We start from the raw sequence: 20,522 nt of genomic DNA on the forward strand, positions 1-20,522 counted from the left end.
GGTGGGGATATTTCTAACAATAGTGGGAAAAAGGTCATCAAATATTTGCGGAGGGAGGCGAGGCGAGGCGAGGCGAATGTGAGTGTACACGACTAGCCAGCCAGAGTCGGTCGTTGCGATAAAAGCTTGGCGCTCTTTCTCTTCCTGTAAATAACCTTATTCTTTTTATTGTTAATTTTTTCCTTTGCCTTGTTCTTCAAGCTCAAGGTCGTCGGGTCAGAAATAGGAAGAGTCGTGAACTCCAATCCAAAATCAAAATCAATTATCACATGTTATGATTCGCTCTTCTTTCACTTTGTTCATGTTCGCATCAACTCTTCTTCGCTGATTCTCTCTTTCAGTTAGGGTTTCTCTCATCCATCATCTGCTCCAGGTGACTATACCTTTATCTATATTCCATCTTATTGCTTCACCTTATTACTTCTTTCTTTAAAAATTTGTCCAAAATTTTATTATTATTATTTTGGCCTTTCTGTTTGGTTTCTGAGAAAAGAAAAACCTTCGTGGCGGTTATATAGCTACGAGGAGTTGGGAGCTTTAGAATTATAGGTTGCTGTGGATGGTTGTATATTTTACAACCTGTTTTGCCAGCTATCTTAAGAGTACAGTTTCATTCAATTAGGTAATCCAGGGTTTCTTTGCTTTCATAGGTTTAGTTTAGCTTCTTCTTTGTTTCTTTTAATTTTAGATAACATTTGTGAAGTTTTTTTTTTATTTAATTTTAAATTTATTTTAGCTCCCTTCCCACTTCCCAGTCGACGCCTCTCTCCCCCACTTCACTGCTGAGTGCCGAGCCTGCCGGCAGCCCAGTCGGAGGCAACGCTTCCCTCTCCCCAGTCGGCGTCGGCGACATCTCCTTTTCTCTCCTCAGTCGACGACAACTCTTCCCTCTCCCATTCAGCGACATCTCCTTTTCTCTCCCCAGTCGGCGACATCTCTTTTCCTCTCTCCAGTCGGCGACAACTCCTTTGCCTCTCTCCAGTCGCCGACAAGTCCTTTCCCTCTCTCCCCAGTCGGCGTTTCTTTCTTTCATTGAATCGGTTATTCTACTAATCAAGATTTGACTGGAACTCTGAAGTTTGTAATCAGATTTGTTAATCAAGATTTTTTAAGCGCATGTTTTTATAGATTTTTTAGTTGCTATTAAAGGTCTTTAGGATTTATGGACTATTAATCTGATTATTTAGTTACTGTTAAAAAATTTTTAGTTGCTATTAAAGATTTTTTAATTAATCATCAAGATTTTTTTGTTTTGTCGAATGAAATATTTTCATTGTAAATTTGCCATTTATCATAGAATTTCTATTACCTTCTGTGATAAATTTTGGTGACCAGACTTCAGTCCCATCGGGTTCTGTCTCTATCACCTCACTAGAAGCACCAGAATATTCATCTGAATCATCAAATTTTGTATCTGATGCCTTATTCATAGATGGAGGCATCTCTTCCATGGGTGGATCAATGATTTCATCTGTTTTACCAATAACCAAGATTAGGCACCAATTATATTGTTTAATAGCACAACCTTACAAGAACAGAAAAGAATAGTGCCATGCACCCTCTAGTTAGGAAATGCTGCTATAGATTAGGCTGCATTGAAAAATTTTTTTTATGTCTTTCCACGTGCTCTAGTTCATATTTATTAGTTCTTTGATAAAACTTTTATCCTTTTCTTTTAATGCTGGTTGAATTATAATTTTTAGCATGTTTAGAATTAACTAGGTGAACTTGTGTGATTATTTTACTTTGTGGTTATGTATTGACTTAAATAAATTTATTTATCGATTAAGTTACTATATGTTATTTGTTCTTGTGGTTATATATTGTTTGCTAATATATGTTATTGTTCTTCATATTTAGCATATTTAAAATGTCAACGTTTAATAGTTTCGAATCTGTAGCGAGTTGTAAAGCTACTACTATTTCTCAACCTTCTTCAACCACTTTGCCCGCTAGTAGTTCCACTTATTCGTCGGGTTCGGGTATTATGCGAGAATTGTTAAACAGATTTGGAATGGGTACAGGTAGTAAAATTAAAATACTAAATGGATTTGTTACGGGTTTGGAAATTTTACATGTAATCGGGTTCGGATTTTAGTACCCTTAATTTCGCGGGTACCCTATCCGTTTACATCCCTAGGTGTATAGTACAGTGGTAGACTGAGTGGTGGTCTTTTGTTTCTTATTTTCATTTAACTTGATTTATTTTACATTCTGAAAATTATTGGTTATTTTGCATTCACTATATTGGTGCTCAATCTCGGGTCTTATGTGTGGATCGGATAATGATATAGAAGGTTCGGTGCTTGTCTAATTCCCAAGCGGAAAGTAGCTTTCTGAAATTGGTTCAGCCCGTGCATGTTTTAATTTATATGGTTAGATTTGCGCATTCTCTTTTGTGGCTCTGCTATTTTGATTAATATGGTTTTGCTGGTGGATAATGCAGAACCATGCCTACCTTTACTGCAATTGCTCTTGATAGGTTGTTAGAACCTGGAGCTTCTAAAACTGTTGACAAGACTGTTCCTAGTTCAAACCCTGTTCCGAAACCAAAGTTTCCTCCGAAACCAAGACGAGTGCCCAATTCAGCCCTGGAGAGAAGAAATAGTACATCAGTGACAGAAAGGAAAGTTGGTCGTCCTCAGATATCACCAGCACTCTATGCCACTCCTGAAGCAACCCCACTCCCTGATTCACCATCTTCATTCCCTCCTTCACCATATATCATTAACCATAAGCGGCGTGGGCCTCGCCTTTTAAAGAGCTTTTCTGAGGATGATGTTGCTTCTCGCAGGAAAACTTTGGATGAGGATGAGGTTAATGGGAATGTAAAGAATTCAGAGAATAGTGTTGTTGATTCAACTAAAGATCATACTTCTACTTCTTCTGTTTCTGATTCTGTTGAAGAAAAGGATGTAAATTGTGTCCAGGATAGTCCCATTAAGGGAGATATTGCAAATGGTGACCATGAGATCCCTAGTGTAGGGGAACATATGAATGGTGTTCATGATGGTGAAAGAGGAAGCATTGATGGAGATCTTAAAAGCAGAAATGCTAGGAACGGGTTGGCCATGGAAAAGGATGTGCTGAAGCTTGTTGCATTAGATTCAGAAAGAGATGGTGGTTCTGAGGATTTCTTTGATCCTCAGGAATCAATGAGTTACAGTAGTAACACTGATGGTGAGGACAATTCTGTGGTGGAAAGTTCTGTAAAATTTGCTGCAACTCCATCAACAGGAGAATTCTATGATGCTTGGGAAGGTAATTGAGTTTTATTGCCATAAATTATTGTGTTATTTTTAGTTTATTTTGCCCTTCTGTAGTTACTGGAGTATATAGCTGTTGGACAAGTAGTGCAGAATGCCTTTTCTTTTTCTTAATTGTTTGTTCCATGTTTTGTATTGCTTTCTTGCTTTTAATGCTATATATCTTCTATATGTATCTCACTTTTATTGAGAAGATACGTAAACCTTATTTTCTATATATACTGAACTGCTGATTTTTTGCATGTGTGCACACCTTCTGTTGAGATACAGGACAAAGTTGTTATCTCCATTAGCCATGTAGTATATTTAAGCATTGTGAGCAGTGTAACAACCTCATTGTTGACTTTGAAGCAGCATTAGTAAGCTTACTTGTGTTATTTGCTGTCTCTGTAGAGCTTTCCTCTGAGAGTGGGAATCAGACTTCTATCCATGACAATGAAGCAGAATTGCGTAAAATGAGATTAAGTTTATTGATGGAATTAGAGAAGCAAAAGCAAATAGAGGAAACTCTGTATAATATGCAAAATCAGTGGCAGAGAATCAGGGAGCAATTAGCCCTTGTAGGATTGACTCTCCCTGCATTTCCCACTTTTGTTCCAGAGGATGAGCTGTCTGCAGGAACTGATCCTGCAGAGGAGCTGTGCCAGCAGCTGCATGTTGCTCGGTTTGTCTCATATTCCATTGGGAGGGGCATTGCAAAAGCTGAGGTGGAGATGGAAAAAGAAGCTCAGATTGAAGCCAAGAACTTTGAGATTGCTCGTTTGTGGGATCGGCTTCATTACTATGAGGCTGTGAATCGAGAAATGTCTCAGAGGAACCAAGAAGCTGTAGGTGAGATTTCTGTAACTTGAATATCTTATTGTTTGGTTAATTTGCTTATCCATTTTGATCTGTGGTTTCTGGTAATATTGTCCCCCCCCCCCCCCCCCCATCTCTTTGTTGATCTTTCAACCTAATATCCCTTAGAGATGGTATACATATTTGCATGAATGCAATCAACAGTCCAAAATGAATGAATAGATATCTGCCAAATATTTTGCTCATGTCATGAATGATATCTTACATCAGAACTAAACTTTGTTAGTAGCGAATGAAGGGGAAGATTTATTGTCTTCGATTGTTCAGTTTTTACATTTGCTAAAATTATTTAATATCTGGCAGGTGGCAAAAATTTAGAATGATTTGTATTACTGCTGGCGGTTTGCTCTTTTAATATTTAGCTTATTGGTTTTGCAGAGATGGCTCGGCGTAATAGGCAGGTCAGGAAAAGAAGGTGGCGATGGGTTTGGGGATCAATTGCTGCAGTAGTTACCCTTGGCACCGCAGCTTTGGCATGGTCGTACCTTCCACCAGATGTAGGATCATCTTCCAGTAATGATTCTATTGTGCCCAGACATGATGATGCAACCAAGTGATGGGTATTCAGTTAACTAGAAGACTGATGTCGTAGAAGAAAAGAATAAAGGGTTGTATATGCCACCATGTTGATAGCAAATTGCATGTTTCCTGTCTGAAGAGCATGGTTTAAAATAATTATGATATAACATACTGATTGCTAGCAATCTTGGAGGCACTGAATTTTGATTTTGACCAATCATAATTTGAAATTATTTCCCAACCCTTTTGCGGGTTAAAGGCTATAGATGTGCATATGTAATGCATGAGAGCTTTAGGTTCTGTTGAAGTAGTTTTATTATCAATAACTAAAACCAGGATAATGGAATTGACAGTCGCAGATTGGAACATGTTTATGCCCATTTTAAGGGTGATTTCAACTTGGGAAGTACTTGCAATGATATTTTGCAGAATAGTGATAGCATCTTGTAATTCCATGTGATTGCAATCGACAATTGTGATCTTTGTATGATGTATTGTTTGGGATTCATTGCCCAATATTTCAACTTCCTGTTTATTTGGCTTGTGCTTGTTAGTAACTTGTGGACATGATTGTTAGAAGGCATTCCTGAGCGCAGGTCTGTGCCTTTCTTCTAGTGATCGCGTTCTTTTAAGCGAAAATGAATGCCCCCAGAAGAATAATCTCCAAATGTACTCATCTGGTGAGCAGTACTGCCACTAGATGGATAAATTTTATCAGTACCTGGGGTATATATATTCAACGAAGTCATATTATTTTATCTGCTTAGAATCGTAATTGATCACTTTAACATTGTAATATATTAATTTTCTACTACTTATGTTTATATAACTGCATCTCTACAAAAATTTCTCCTGGACTGAAATAATAATAGCACTAATTATTTAATTAATATTTGATTTATAAAATAAAAATGAGATATCCATTTGAAACTTTTAAATTAGAGTTTAATATTATTTTAAATTTAAAGAAAATGCAAATTATATTAAATATTAATTTATTTTATATACACTTATATAAGTAATTGAGCTACTTCATATATTAAAATAATTAATTAATTTAATATTACAACTCAATTATTTATATTTCACCTTCTCATTTTGAATTGAATGTGGGATTACCGAAGCCTTCAGCTGTGGGGATTGATTGAATAATCACAATAGGTCTTTTCCGCCTCCATCTTTCCTACTCAGCTCTGCCTTAAGATGAATTTTAAGGAGAGAAGTGAACGGTAGCGATGGTTTTGAACTATGTGAGCTTGGATTTCCAGAGGCATCGGTGAGATTGTTGGTTTGACACGTCTTTTCGTTGTTCGTACCCATGTTTTTATCTTCTGGGTCTCTACAAAAACATCCATTTCCTCTGAAGAAAATGCACCAGTAGCTCAATGTTGATGGTCGTGGAGATTTAACATATTGTGAAATTGTCACACAAACCCCGATTTTGAGTGCAATGCCAACACAAAATTAGATACAAGTATAGAAGCTGAACTATGAATTCCTGATTTCCTGTCAGCATTGGGAACAACATATACACTGCTGAACTCAACAAACTTCTCACATTAGTTTCATATTAAATATAAAAGCTGCAAACTTTTTTGGAGTAAAATTAGATTCAATCCATTTACTTTGATACAATATCAGAGCCTCTCACTATCTCAATATTGAGTCACCGCAGAATTTTATGCCTACAAATTTTATACTCCAAACTGGCGTGAAAGGTTAGTGCGGGACAGGACACCACCCTCAATATTGTAATTTGTCAAGATTCTGGCTTAAAATTTTAGATGAAAGGTTTCGTATTCGGTCCCAGAAGCTTACCGACCAGTCTCCTGAGATTGGCAACGTGAAGAGACCAAACAATCAGCATTCACACGCCAGTTCAGAGTAGTAGTGTTCATTGCTCAGAATTACAAAAAGTAACTTAAGAAAACCTCAAAAATCAAGAGTAGATATCTAATCAAATGACTTAATGGTTGATCAGTTTAAGAAGCAAGATGCAAAAATAACATTAGTATACCACCCTGATAAAAATATTAACAGCTCTAACATGGTTATGTTCTCAGATATTCTGCTTGTAGAACTTCATAAAAATAATGGTGATTTTCACCAAGTTGTATGACTGATGCTTTAGCCAAACTATCATTAGCTTCATTAGAAACTAGCCCCAGGATCCGAGTTCAACTCCCACCAAGCACATGCAGTATCCTTTTCCACACAATCAGCCTCATCATCATCACTGATACCTTCAAAGTCTCCACCCTCATTTTCATCATCATCAGAATTACTGTCACTCTCATAATTATCAAATCCAGCAACTCTGCCACACAATGTTTTCTCTTCCTCTGGATTGTATGTCCATTCTAGTTTCTTCAAAATGTCTTGGTCCTTCCAACGCCCAACAACTGACACTGCCTCCTTCTTAGCCTTCCCCATCAAAATCTCTTGCCAAGAAAACCCTGCATCGGCAGCTCTTTTCAGTGCCCCATCATTAACATCCCCAACCACAACTGTCTTCAAACATCTCAATTTAGCCTCCTTCAGAACACCAACAAAATCTGAATCATCTGATACAAGCACTAAACACTCAGCTCTCCTCTTATCCATCAGATCCACCATGTGATCTCTCAATGCCACATCTGCAGCCTGCGGCCTATCTGACACCCTCCTAACCCAAAACCCTGCTCTTTTCAATTCATCCGCCAGACCATACCCTACCTTTGGGTTCAAAACGCCCCTCACTGCATTCTTGTACTTCTGCAGCTTCATGGCATACCTAGCTACTAACTTCACTCTCCTCTTCCCTCTTGCTGATTCTATCTGATTCAACCTCTTCTGATGTTCACGCTCGTGAATTTGCTTAAAGTGATTCGTTAATTTCTCATTGTTATAAAACTTTCGTCCACAAACTCGACATAGATATGGCTCAATCGGTTTAATCACACCCTTGTTTTCTAACTGATTCAATAATGCTCTTTCTTTTCTTTTCTCTTTGACAGCTTGCGGCACATAACTAAAAGCATGCCGATTGGCATATGCCACCATGTATCTAACTACCCCAAATGAAGATGCTGCCATTTTGAGCCTAAAGGCAGCCTCAAATGGAGGGAATGAATTTGGTGGCTTGTTATCCAAATCCCAGAAAATTGCAACATTGGTTTGGGGTTTTATTGGTGCTGGATTTGATGTCTGGTTTATGGAATTAAAAACCAGTTTTGAGTCGAAGTGACAGTATCTAAACAATCTGGGATATGGGTTTAGGGTTTTTAGCTGTGAGGACTGTATTGACTGAAAAATGGCACCAAATTTAAGAAACATAGGTATGGGCAGAGACCGAAATATGAATATAGACAATATGTATATCAAACAAATAGAAAATCAATTCTGAAATAGTTAACAATAATTAAACGAGCATATGGGAGAAAGTAGAGCAAGAAGGAGAAGGTATCAATTAGTACAAGAAAAATTACTTTGATTTGGAGATGAATGGGGAGGTGAGTGAAGGTCAAGCAATTTTCCCTCTTAACTTCTCTTTTATGGACGTCGGACGGCAGTGTAGATATGAGAAATGCTGTAGAGGAAGGTGGCAGAGGATAAAATAGAGCAAGGCAGGGGGTTTTTATATGTATATATATAATGGTCTACGACATCGTTTTAATGATGTAAAGAGAAAGTAGAAAGAAGTTGCGTTCCAACAAATTAAAACGACATCGTTGGATGAAGTTGGGGGAAGATTATCCAGTAGCCTGTCGCTAGCCAGTGCAAGCTAGTATATTTGAAAGATATGACAGAAAGGAATTGGAATGGAGCCATAGGCAACAACACTGAAGAAGCAAGCTACTATAATGGAGCTAGCTTTCCACTTCTCTCCGGTTCTTCCCCGATACTCCATGCAATCTTATACAATTTCACCCTTCCGCCATTGTTATTCTAGATACCAGTTCATAACAAGTGGTCAATTTCTATTTCAAGCCAACACTAGTAATAGTAACAGGGATGCCCACCTTATCTTCTCCTTCTCAAAGAAGCAGCAGCAGCTATGGATTAGCGACGATGAGGACGATTACTACGACGGGGAGGAGGAGGAGGAAGAAGAGTCGAATATTTTATCACTGAGTGAAAAGCCAGAGAGGAACATGACGCTGCTTGACGACTACGAGTTGGAAGAGCTTGACTACGCTTCTGACCCTAATCATCGAAGCGGTGAGCTTTGTTGTCTTCGTTTTTGTGATTTTGGAAGATTTTGATCCTCAATTTAAAATAGAATAGAATTGCAGGGTATGTGGCTGTACTTGGCAAGCCAAATGTTGGAAAGAGTACGCTTTCCAACCAAATGATAGGCCAAAAGTTGTCAATTGTTACTGATAAACCTCAGACTACCAGGCATCGGATTCTTGGTATATGTTCTGGTCCTCAGTACCAGGTATGTCTTTTTATTTATTAATTTTCCTTCTTTTTCTTCTCTTCTATATTGATATGCTTTGTTTACTATGATTCAATTCTCATATCGGGGGAAAAAAAAATTGAATTCCCTTTCAGGGCTCAATTATGAAAGCAGGAAATGAAGGAAGACTGAGAGATTATTTCTTATTTGATATATTTTTTGAGGATTCCTACCACTGGAAAAGAAAAAAAAAAAATCCAAATCTTTACATTTCAATCCATTTGGATAAAAGAGGTTTTGAAATGGGAGGTTATTTGATTCACATATGTTGGTCTTTTATGATATTTTACTTGAAACACAATTTTAAAATTCCAGTTGCACCTGCATTTAAATGCACGCATATCCAAATGCGCTCATAGATAATTTTTCCACTAACAAGTGTTTATAGCATCAAAAGCTGGTTATGTTATATCCAAAGTCCAGCGTGGCTCCTCAAAGCAGCAACTTGCAGATAAGAGATTTAGCTCATGATCATGATTCTATCGGTTCTTTTTTAACTATGGAATGCAATATGCAAGTAGGATAAGTGTGATAACGTTTCTTCAATACGTGGCTTAACTCCATTCATCTGACTTACATGTTTGCTTGTAGATGATACTTTATGATACACCTGGTGTTATTCAAAAGCAAATGCATAAGTTGGATTCTATGATGATGAAGAATGTCCGCAGTGCTGCCATCAATGCAGACTGTGTACTAGTGATCGTTGATGCAAGTAAAGCTCCTGAAAAGGTATGCTTTATTGTTTGCGGAATTGTTTGCTTCTCTCCAATTTTTCATTAAATCCTGTTTCTTGTGCTAGATTGATGAAGTGTGGGAAGAAGGTGCTGGAAGCCTTAAACATAAGCCACCTACATTGCTAGTATTGAATAAGAAAGACTTGATTAAACCTGGTGAAATTGCAAAGAAACTTCAGGTCAGAACTCATCCATGGTTGATTTTTGATGCCTTTTACCCTTGTATTGATTACTGTAAATAATATTGTTGCTCATAACTTGGGTGGTTAGAGATTTTTTTTTTTAAAGTTAAACAAAAAGTAAAACACACTTGTCTGCAAGCTGCTACATGATCAACTCTTCTCCCTTTTCCAACATTTCACTGAACTGTACTTGGGTTCACATGACACTGATTGAAGTATCCCATCCATTAAATTCGAGCCCCTGATTTGGGTGGAATTATGAATCAGAACTTCCTATCTTATTTCAGTTGTTCCTTTGACAAAATAACTGGAATGCTTTTGCTAAATGCAAACAGTGTCCAGCATTACGGACTGGTCATTGGTTGAATTTTGTGTAGGAAAAACATAATTGTTGGTATGCATTCTATCTCAATATCCATGTTGTCAAAATTACTATAATATTTAATAATGCAACCTAAGCCATCTGTTTGAGAATGTTATGGTCATTTCTTGAGGTTACTTTTGTGCTGTTAAATGAGAATATTTGATTTAGAGATCAATATTTTGAAGTTATGGATTGTGCCTCAGATTTTCTGTTTCTTTCAACGACTTCAAGATCTAAACAAGATCACACTTACTGCAGTGGTATGAGAAATTCACTGATGTTGATGAGGTCATTCCTGTGAGTGCAAAATATGGACATGGAGTGGAAGACGTCAAGGATTGGATACTGTCAAAACTTCCAACTGGACCAGCTTATTATCCAAAGGTATTTAGGAAAGAGGCTATTCCTGTTTCTATTTTCTCAGTAATTTTGCAAGAACTTACATTCATAATTTGTAGTAGTAACCGTCCATCATTATTGATATTACACACCATCTGAACCTGGTCAAGTTCCTTCTTACAGTCTAGTATTGGATATTCTACTCCTCTCTCTCTCTCTCCAAAAAAAAAAAAAAACAAGGACAAGGACAAAACCTATGTGAACAACACATAATATTGTGTTGAAACTTGTCTCTGCAGTGGGGTTGTCACTCTATTTGACCCAATCTTAATTACAAACTCATGGAAATTATTTGGATCCTATTCTGCTCATGGAAATCATTTTTATCCCTCCAATTCACACTATTAAAAGCCATCTTGGGAACTCTCTTGAACTTGTTACCCAATTGGTTCCACCTTCCTTTTTTAAAACAAATGTAATCATTCCTTTCAAAGTTAGGTCCTTTTACATATTTTTACACATTCATCTTAACATGCTTATCTGTACTGGGGATATATATGTCCCTAGACTTTTGTTTGACTTTCTATGATAAGGCTATATACGGAGATCAATATTCTTAAGCAAGCTGTCTATTGAATGTTGATGATGTTATGCATTAAAGAAAAGTTCTTTTCAGCTAATGGATATCTGAATCTCAAAGGGGTTTGCATCAGATGTGCCGTTACAAAATTTTAATATTGATAATTAAGCTAAACTGGAGTCCATCAAGTGGATTTAAATTGAATTTTAAGCTCTTTCTTTTTTTCCTTTTAACTTTGAGACTGTATGAATATTATATTTTTTTGGTTTTCTCCCCTTGAAACAAGACTATACCAGTTAATTTATTAGAAATTCTGAAAACTTGGTAATACTACTTTCCATGAGTTATGGGGTCCTTTGGGTGGCAATTTTCATTGTCATGTCATAAATGGATGTTAAAAAATTATGCTAGCAGCTAACCTGAACAGTGAACATAAAGCACTCCTGTCCCTCTAACGTGACTTGTTAATTGAGCAGGTTACCCAAAAGACATAAGTACCCATTTCATATGCATATTTTATCGGATTTTGGCAAAATGCAATGACAACAAATAAATTTGCTTTTAGAAAATATACACCGACACATTATACTGATTCACCTAGTCTGTTTAAGACAAATGAAATAAGCACATAGCAATTGTATAATTATATTTTTCACAATTACTGCTTCCTCACATTATAAATGTCAAATGTTAGCAACTGCTGTTCAAAAAGCACTCAACCCAACTTAAAAAAAAATCACTCCACAAGAAACATCTGTAAATATATTCTTTTTGTTTTATGGGTTAAAAAGAATCCTTTGAATGATATTTCATATGCTTTCCCTGCAAACTTCTTCCTTAAATTGGTCATTGCAAGCCAATTCAGCTTATGTGTATCAACACATTTTAGTGATATGTTTTTCATGTTATGAGCTAATCAACTCATCGTGACATGAATCCAACTACGCCAAAGACAACTAAAAACAGTGTTGTAAAATTTGCCTGCCTTGAATATTGACATCGTAAAACTGTTGGGCATGTTTTCCTTTCATTTTTGCTTTATGGAATTGGCAACTCAAGATGTAGCTATAACATTGTGAGCAAGACATTAAAAGTTTGTTCTTTTTTATTTAAAATTTGACTCTGCAAGCAGAATTTGGAAAGAAAAGGGGAAAATGGAAATCATAGCTAGGGAATTGTTTTGTTATATATCTGACTTGATTTCCACCCAGTTTCTTGTTATTATCGAGGAACATCTCATGATCAATAGAAGGTTAAAGTTTATGCTGACTTTGGGGAGTGGTTTAACTTCATCCAGGCCATTTTATTTTTACCAACTAATTTTCTGACGTAACTTATATCCAAATGCCAACAAGTATTTCATATTGATATGATGCATCAGTTTCTTTCAGTGTTCTGATTTAAGGAACTGAAGTGCTTTTTGTATATTAACTTTTCACTCTGATGGTTTTACTCCCAGGACATCGTTAGCGAACACCCAGAGAGATTTTTTATAGCTGAAATTATAAGAGAAAAGGTCTTTATGCAATTTCGCAATGAAGTTCCTTATGCATGTCAGGTATGTAATGGTTTCTTTCCACATCAGCACACGCCAAATACTGCTTTTATTTGGTGTCTAAACTGGAAACCTTACTTTTTTCCTTCATGAATCCTATAGGTCAATGTGGTGAGTTACAAAAGTAGGCCCACAGCAAAAGATTTCATACAAGTGGAGATAGTTGTTGAGAAAAATTCCCAGAAGATCATCATCATTGGAAAAGTAAGGCCCTTAATTTAATGAAATATTTGCAATTGCAGGTTGGAGTTTTCACATTTTAAAAATGCCAATTCAGTTTCGAATTTAAAATAAGATATTAAAGTCAATATTTCGTTCTGCTTTGAGTGTAAATGCTAGGTTCATGTGTCTATATGTGCTCATGTGCACTGTCTTTAGTGTGGTTCGTCTCGATCAATGTACCCTTGATCTCTGCAGGAAGGAAGGGCTCTGAAATTACTTGCAACAGCTGCTCGGCTTGACATTGAAGATTTCTTGCAAAAGAAAGTTTATCTCGAGGTGCAAGATTTTTCACTAATATTTGAGAAGATATGTTACAATGATTATCTTGTATTTTCAGTTGAATTTGCATTTTCAAGCAGTATAGTCTTTCTTTTGGATGTGAAATGGACGATTCACCTTGCTGCAACTCACTGTTCAAATAGATTGAAGTGAAAGTGAAAGAAAATTGGCGGCAAGACGAAGGACTTCTGAACTACTATGGCTATGGAGGGAAAATTCGAGCATTATAATGTGAGTTATATCAAATTCAGAAGCGTTCCACTGGTGGATGCAAGTGAATTTGCGCTATCAATATATCCATAAAACTGTCTTTTTGCTTTTCCAGTTAGTGTGGAAGCCTTCCGTCAGGTATCTTGGTCTTGCTAGCTAGGGCTTAGAAGCATGAACCACTTTGGCCTCCGGTGACACCACTACATCACGTCTTCTAGGGTTGATTGAGGAGCCCAAGTCGATGTAGCCTTGAATGTTCTAGTTGTGAAACATGGCCATATGATTGGATCATAGTGGGTTGCTCACCTTTGAACGAGTCCCATTTTTCAGCCGATCTTCAAGGTGCACCTTCATTAGATTTGCATAGATAAACAAATGGAATCAAATGCAGATTTTTTCCGTCTTTGCAAGTTTGTAAGTTTCATTGTGAAAATTTTTAACATACCGGAATATATAATTTTTATATGACATGAATAGAATTTAATTATTTTCAATTGTACAAGCGATTTCTAGTCCACAAATGAAAAATCACACCCACTGTGGACGTGGGCTTAAAGTTTAAATGGGTAGCATGATTGTACCTAAGTGGGTTTACCAGCTTAAAGTTGAGGCCCATTATGCAGCTGTAGCGCAATGCAAGCGCCGTTACGCAGCTTACAATTTAATTATGGAAAATCTATAATTTAATTTCTAACGATTATCATTATTAACAAATGAATCTTTTATTTCTCAAAAATCTATTAAAATATTTTTTATCTTTTCTCTCCATCAACGAGAAAATAATTTCATTCTCTTTTTCATTAAAAATAAATAAATAATAAAAAAAAAATTTTAAATTTAATTTTACTTTCAAATAAAATCTCTTATTTAGTAATTAAATATTACTATTATTGACAAGTTAATCTCTATTTTTTAAAAATTATATTAAAACGTCTCAATTATTTTTTATATTTATTAAAATGTCTTTGTTATTTCTTTCAGTCAACGAAATAATTTTTCTTTTCTTTTCTTCCTTCTCCTCCTCTCCTAAAAAAATAAAAAAATGATGACGAAGGAGAAAAAGAAGAAAAACGAAAAAAAAAAGAAGAATAAGAAGATGACGAAGGATAAGAAGAAAAATATCCTCCTTAAAAAAGAAGACTAAAAAAAGAATTGATGAAAAATTAAAGAAAAATAAAAAGAAGAATTGATGAAGAATTAAAGAAGAAAAAAAACAGAATGAAAGAAGAAAAAGAATTAATAAATAAGAAAAAAAAGAGGATAATTACGATTTTGTTATATTTTAAACGGTAGAAATAAATGAAAAAATTATTTCGTTGATAAAAAGAAAAGATAAACACATTTTAATAGATTTCTGAAAATGTAGAAACTGATATAATGACAATATTCAGATACTAAATTATAAATCTTTCTTTAATTAATATATGATTATAATCTTTTTCTGTTGCTTAAGAAGGTTTTTAGCTATAACAATCAATATAAACTTTTTCTTTATCAATTGACACAAATAAAATAAAAATAAAAATTAAAAGTCATAATATTATGGGCTTTTTGACGATTTAAGGGCTGAGGATTTTAAGTTTGTGAATTAGAGTTTGGAAAAAAGATATTTGTGAATTTAGAATTGGAATATGTTGTGGTAAATTTGTGAATTAGAGTTTGAAAAAATAGATATTTGTGAATTTAGAATTGGAATATTCTGTGGCAACGGAAAAATGTGTTTGATGTTGTTACAGTAGTGGTTTTTTTTTATTTTTTAATTATTAATATATTATAATAAAATATTTATATTATATTAATTTAAAAATAAAAGTATTTTTTATTTTTAATATTATTTTTTAGTTATTAATAATAATAAAATTCATATTATTCTGTAATTATGTATAGTATCATAAAATTAATATTATTCTATAATTATATACGACTGCATAATTATAGTCTAATAAAATTAATAAAATATATTATAAAAAATTTATAATTAAAAAAATATAATATAAATAAAAGTATTAAATTAATAATATATTTATATTATATTAATTTAAAATATTATTTTTATTATATTTTTATAATAATAAATATTTTTTTATAATTTTAATATATTAATATTTAATAAATTTTATTATTAATATTTAAATAAAAAATTACTGAAATTATATTTCGAATTATAAAATTGATATTATAATGTGATTAGATGTATAAAATAAAATAATTCAATCATATTGTATACATATGTCCAGTGATAAATTTTTTTATTATTTTAATAAATTAATACAGTAATTCTATAATTAAATAATATCAATATTTTTGTACACGTTTAATGTTATTTTACGTAAAAATAATTATTATAAAAATATTTTTAATATATAAAAATACTATAAAAATTAATAGTAAAAAGACTCCACATAAAAATATTTAGAATTATAATATTATACTGCTATTAAACTTATATAAAATCACTTCACTGAATTAATTACTTTAATTATTTTTTATTTTTAATAAATTATAAATAATTCCCATAAAATATTTAAAATTATTATATTATTTTACTATTAGATATTATATGAAATCTGAGTTATTTATAATTTATCAAGAAAAAATAAATTAATTAATTAATCTAATTATAAAATTAATTAATTAAATCTATTATTTTTGATAAATTATAAACAATCAGGTGATTGCATATAACATTTAATCACAACATAATTTTATTTTATAATTCTAAATATTTATATTAATTAATTAACTTATTTATTAATTTTTTTATTAATTATTTAATTCAGTACTCTTATACATATATTTAATAATAGTAAATAAATTTATAATTAGTATTATTTTATTATAATATTATTATTATAATAAAATATTAAAATTAATAAAATATATTATATTAATATAATATAAATATTTTATTATAATATATTAATAATTAAAAATAAAAAATTAAATTATAGTCTGATGCCGTTTTAAGTAGTGCCTGACCACAATTTAAAAAAAAAATACCTAGTAAAAAAAAAATATCTAAATACCTAGTGCCAAGACTGGCCCTATTAATCATGGCGGCACTTAACAAATATCTTTTTCACAACTCCTAATTCACAAATTTAAAATCCTCCTCCCCTAAATTGACAAAAAGCCCTAACATTATAGTATAGCCAACCCTCGTTAAGCGTTTTTGGAAAATCTTGGAAGAACCTGGTTTCAGCACATACCAGAGAGACCTCGTGTTTAACACAGTTCACTACAAGATATATTCCCCCGCTAAAAGATGCGGTGCAGTTGCTGCAGTCGTGTTTTGGCAACTCCTAACTAGGATAATAGATAATTTTGAGATGATGATGAGATAATCTTGAGTGAGCGATCCTCAACTGTGAATGTTACTGCTCAACAGCCACAAGCTTTGTCAAATTCATGGTATTTACTAGAATTAGAAATGTGAAGAGGTGAAGGGCAAAAGACACCAGGCGACTTATGAATATCTTGAAATATGGTTCCTCTTTTGGAGATGATTGTTTTTCTTCCAGGAGGTAAAAGTTTGGTCATCATATGATGCAAATTTCTCTTAATCTGTAATTCTAAATACATGTGTTGTGAGTTAGTCTCGTAAGAAAATCAAAGCTTCCATTTCCATCATATTTGTATACATACTGAATCATTCTCTTCTATATCATCCTTAGTAAACTCTTTACTCTCAAGTCAACAACTAGAGAAAGGAACATTTTACTGAAGCCCTATTCCAGGTAAAACTATAAATGTAAAATAACTCCAAAAAGGCATTCAATCAGCTTGCTACGTTTGTCACTGTAAAATAATTTCATTCGTCATCTTTAAGCCAATGGCGGAGCACATATAAGGCAAAGCCTAGACAGAATGCTGAAGCTGCCAGAATGATGATTACTCGAACTGTAAAGGAGGAAACAAATGCTTCCAGCACAATGGAATGCCATGACCAATACCATAAGAACGAGAATAGGGACCCAACAATAGCACCAACTGCCACTTGGCTGGCTGTATGATATCGTTGTGATACCCGTAGCCATGACTACAAGAAACAGATAATAGAAATGAACATCAGCAACCTGTCCATTCTCACTTAGCACACGAAGGATACATTTTGTAAACCAACATCAACTACAAGGAAAATCAATTCAGGAGTCTTATATTGTCATAAGCTCAGTTAGTTAACCAATTGTCTTTACTGTTCTGAAGAATGTAGAATCTCTTAAGACTAGTTCACAGGCTCAGGATACACAAAATTTTCTTCTGTTTCAGTAACTTGTAAGCCATTATTATATTCGGTTATAATTATTTGTTAAATTTGAACCAGATCTAATTCATCTCAAAATCTAAATCAAGAGTAAATCAAGAGGAAGGAGTGCCTAAGTTAAGCACATTACACCTATCTCAAACCGATGTGGAATTCAACACACTCCTTCACGCTCAGAATGAAGAATTATACTCGAGCGTGACATATTTACGAAAGACCCAATATCAATGGGAGACTCTGATACCATATTAAATTTGGATTAGGTCTAACTCAGCCCAAAAGTTAGCTCAAGAGAAAGAGTGTCTAAGTCCCTTATAAGAGTTACCCCTATAAGAGTTACCCTATCTCAAACCGATGTGAGATTCAACATTATTCCTCTTACAAAGAACAAAAAATTAGTTATGCCCACAAGCTATAAGGTATGCTATAGTATGAGTGACAATGTGATACTTACAAAATATGAGCCCAATGCTAAGGTGAAAGAATTTATGATTAATGTATACTCATTTACTCCAAACCATTCTGTAACTGCAACAGCATAAATAGCAGCAAGAAGTATGTATCAGTAATAGAATCATTACAGTTAAACTATTTACTATTTATTGATGAAGAAGTAAATCTGGTTCTTTCCTAAATCTAACTGAATACAGACAAGCGGAAATATGTGTACCAGCAAGCAGTTACTGAACAAGAAGAAACAAAGATTACCTTGTCTATTAACCCTTGTTGTGTTCAAATGTTAAAACTAAATGCCTTTTCCATTTTCTTTTCACGAACTATATGAAAAAACATGTATTCTTCCAAGATTTTAAATGCCACTATTAGCACATATGATATTGACGAAATGAGACATCACTCTAGCAAACCATACTATCTGACTTAATTATTCTAGTGCAATATGACAGAATCTATCTGTCTATTACCCGTTTATCAACCTTGATTCTTATGCAATCACAAGGTGAACACTGTCTGCTAATCCATTCTGTCAAATTATCAATTTAGATTGATGCTTGTTCCCAAAAAGAGGGGGAAAAAAAGAAAAGACAAAGAAGAAGAAGAAGAAGAAGAAGAAGAAGAAGATACTGCAAGTCTGCAAGGCTGCATTGACTACTCAAGTTCTCATGGAATTTCTGTTATGAACTGAAAAATTCAGGCCAAACATTATTGTTTGGTTTGAAGAAAATAAGATTAGCTAAGAAAGAAGAGAAAGCTAAGAGCAGGGTTAAGGCAGAGAAGAGAGAAAACAAATGGGTAGAGAGATAAAAGACTCTAGAAAGAGAAATTCTTTAATTTTGTAGATCCTACACAATTCTACTGCCTCTATTCATATGGCCAACCTATTAAACAAGAGTACTAACTTAATTAGTTATAACAAGAGTGGTGATCTTTTATCTTCCTCTATAGCAATGACAATAACAATATAATTCCTAATAGTTTCTTGATTAAAATTAAACAACTACCAAGCTAAAGCAGCCACAGGGTAAAATATAATAGAATACATATAATCTCAGTTCATGGCAATGTCAAACGAAACGGGAAGCAGAATTACCTGAAAGAATGGAAAACACAACAGTGTAGAAGATGGATTGTGCATGTGAAGATGGCATTCCAGGTTCAGAATTTGCTGACGGAAAAGGCCTCTCTTGGTTGAATATCCGTTTGAGAGTTACTGAAAGGAGAGCATTTAATACAGACCCCATAGCAATCCACATCGACTCAGCATCATGCCTCCAAAGAATCACAGCACCAAACAAGAAAGATACAAACCACTTGCTCTGCACCAACATCAAAAAAGATATAATTTCATGCGAAAATTATTTGGTGTGAATGTTGAGAGAGAATTCTTAGTTTAATGCTGAGAGAAATTTAAGAACATAATTGTACCAAATCAAATTGGAAAATTGGGATCAAAATTTGGTCCCAAAGTTATTGAAATACTAAATAACTTTCTACAATTGAAGCTGACATAAATAAACCAAGAGAACACAACTAGTACCTGAAATTAATGAACAAATGCAAAAACAAAAAAGTTTCACTACAAAGTTCAGAGTGATTAAAAAAAAAAGAAAGGGGGAAAAAATAACGAACCAGACGATTGAGAGTGCGTTCCAATCCCTCAGGCGTGAATTGAGAAGGAAAACCGGAGGGTTCCTTCACTAAAGCTTCTTGTTGAAGCATTTTGACACTTTTCTCACCATCACCATCCCTAAACGCGTAAGTCTTGACCAGCTCAGTCATGGAGGTCTTTGAAACGCGTTTCTTGGAAACAACCCCACCAAAGAAACCAAAGCTTGAAGCAGGAAGCCGGAGAAGCAAAGTGGGGGTGAAGGTGCGGGGGTTAGAAGGATAAGAGAGGGAGGGTGTGAAGGTAGGTTTGTGGAGAAGAGCCGTAGCTGCTACCATTTTGTGGAGGAGTCTTGGTATTGGGTCAAGCCAAGCGTGTTAGAAGAAAAAGAAAGAAACATTTTTTTTTTTCAAATCGGCGTGGCAAAAGAGGCGAATGGTTTTTGATTGGCGTGTGTGTGCTGTGCTTTTTCTTTTAAGCGATTATTGGATGCTGGTTAGTGGAAGAAAATGCAAATTCGTGGCCTCCTTATCACAATTACAAATAAATTGCTCCCTCCAATTTTTTTTTTTTTTCTTTTCAGATTTTTATACGAAATTAAAAAGAATAATAATAAATATATTAAATTTTAATAAAAATCT

At 34.1% G+C, this 20,522-nt stretch overlaps 4 protein-coding genes across 9 annotated transcripts; 2 read left to right on the forward strand and 2 right to left on the reverse strand.

Moving 5' to 3' along the window:
* The first annotated feature begins 2 nt into the window (after positions 1-2).
* On the forward strand, positions 3-5,164 carry LOC110609414. 2 transcript variants are annotated; one of them, XM_021748972.2, is made up of 4 exons: positions 3-146; positions 2,447-3,261; positions 3,660-4,097; positions 4,503-5,164. In XM_021748972.2, the coding sequence occupies exons 2-4, from the start codon at positions 2,451-2,453 to the stop codon at positions 4,679-4,681; spliced, it is 1,428 nt and encodes a 475-aa protein (XP_021604664.1). In that variant the 5' UTR covers positions 3-146; positions 2,447-2,450; the 3' UTR covers positions 4,682-5,164. The 2 variants fall into 2 exon arrangements, with proteins under 2 accessions (XP_021604664.1, XP_021604663.1); XM_021748971.2 differs by having other exon boundaries at positions 37-373.
* Positions 5,165-6,487: 1,323 nt separating this feature from the next.
* Positions 6,488-8,241, reverse strand: LOC110609298. The gene has a single exon (XM_021748774.2). The coding sequence runs from the start codon at positions 7,956-7,958 to the stop codon at positions 6,795-6,797; it is 1,164 nt and encodes a 387-aa protein (XP_021604466.1). The 5' UTR covers positions 7,959-8,241; the 3' UTR covers positions 6,488-6,794.
* A 169-nt stretch (positions 8,242-8,410) lies between these two features.
* LOC110609296 (GTPase ERA-like, chloroplastic) lies at positions 8,411-14,046 on the forward strand. Its single transcript, XM_043954083.1, has 10 exons — positions 8,411-8,843; positions 8,918-9,063; positions 9,676-9,816; positions 9,887-10,000; positions 10,626-10,751; positions 12,746-12,844; positions 12,944-13,045; positions 13,259-13,339; positions 13,486-13,573; positions 13,668-14,046. Exons 1-9 carry the CDS (start codon positions 8,486-8,488, stop codon positions 13,570-13,572), a joined length of 1,254 nt encoding a protein of 417 aa, XP_043810018.1. The 5' UTR covers positions 8,411-8,485; the 3' UTR covers position 13,573; positions 13,668-14,046.
* A 2,431-nt stretch (positions 14,047-16,477) lies between these two features.
* Positions 16,478-20,340, reverse strand: LOC110609666 (lipid phosphate phosphatase epsilon 2, chloroplastic). Of its 5 annotated transcripts, XR_002487071.2 has the most exons (5): positions 19,905-20,334; positions 19,366-19,591; positions 18,271-18,344; positions 17,280-17,591; positions 17,154-17,230 (listed from the first exon to the last, which is right to left on the reverse strand). XR_002487071.2 is itself a non-coding variant. In XM_021749418.2 (4 exons), exons 1-4 carry the CDS (start codon positions 20,217-20,219, stop codon positions 17,364-17,366), a joined length of 843 nt encoding a protein of 280 aa, XP_021605110.1. In that variant the 5' UTR covers positions 20,220-20,335; the 3' UTR covers positions 17,154-17,363. The 5 variants fall into 5 exon arrangements, 3 of the variants coding, with proteins under 3 accessions (XP_043810284.1, XP_021605110.1, XP_021605112.1); XR_002487072.2 differs by lacking the exon at positions 18,271-18,344 and having other exon boundaries at positions 19,905-20,336; XM_021749418.2 differs by having other exon boundaries at positions 17,154-17,591; positions 19,905-20,335.
* Positions 20,341-20,522: the final 182 nt, after the last annotated feature.

This window comes from Manihot esculenta, chromosome 2 (assembly GCF_001659605.2).
Source record: "Manihot esculenta cultivar AM560-2 chromosome 2, M.esculenta_v8, whole genome shotgun sequence".
Classification (NCBI taxonomy): Eukaryota; Viridiplantae; Streptophyta; class Magnoliopsida; order Malpighiales; family Euphorbiaceae; genus Manihot; species Manihot esculenta.

Excerpts from the sequence above, each read along its gene's own strand:
- LOC110609666 (XM_021749418.2), bottom strand. The coding sequence starts at position 20,219 with ATGGTAGCAGCTACGGCTCTTCTCCACAAACCTACCTTCACACCCTCC. Across the intron at positions 19,592-19,904 it reads AACGCACTCTCAATCGTCTG|AGCAAGTGGTTTGTATCTTT; the intron begins GTTCGTTATTTT and ends ATGTTGGTGCAG. Across the intron at positions 18,345-19,365 it reads TGTGTTTTCCATTCTTTCAG|TTACAGAATGGTTTGGAGTA; the intron begins GTAATTCTGCTT and ends ATGCTGTTGCAG.
- LOC110609296 (XM_043954083.1), top strand. The coding sequence starts at position 8,486 with ATGGAGCTAGCTTTCCACTTCTCTCCGGTTCTTCCCCGATACTCCATG. Across the intron at positions 8,844-8,917 it reads TGACCCTAATCATCGAAGCG|GGTATGTGGCTGTACTTGGC; the intron begins GTGAGCTTTGTT and ends ATAGAATTGCAG. Across the intron at positions 12,845-12,943 it reads AAGTTCCTTATGCATGTCAG|GTCAATGTGGTGAGTTACAA; the intron begins GTATGTAATGGT and ends TGAATCCTATAG.
- LOC110609298 (XM_021748774.2), bottom strand. The coding sequence starts at position 7,958 with ATGTTTCTTAAATTTGGTGCCATTTTTCAGTCAATACAGTCCTCACAG.
- LOC110609414 (XM_021748972.2), top strand. The coding sequence starts at position 2,451 with ATGCCTACCTTTACTGCAATTGCTCTTGATAGGTTGTTAGAACCTGGA. Across the intron at positions 3,262-3,659 it reads ATTCTATGATGCTTGGGAAG|AGCTTTCCTCTGAGAGTGGG; the intron begins GTAATTGAGTTT and ends CTGTCTCTGTAG. Across the intron at positions 4,098-4,502 it reads GAGGAACCAAGAAGCTGTAG|AGATGGCTCGGCGTAATAGG; the intron begins GTGAGATTTCTG and ends TTGGTTTTGCAG.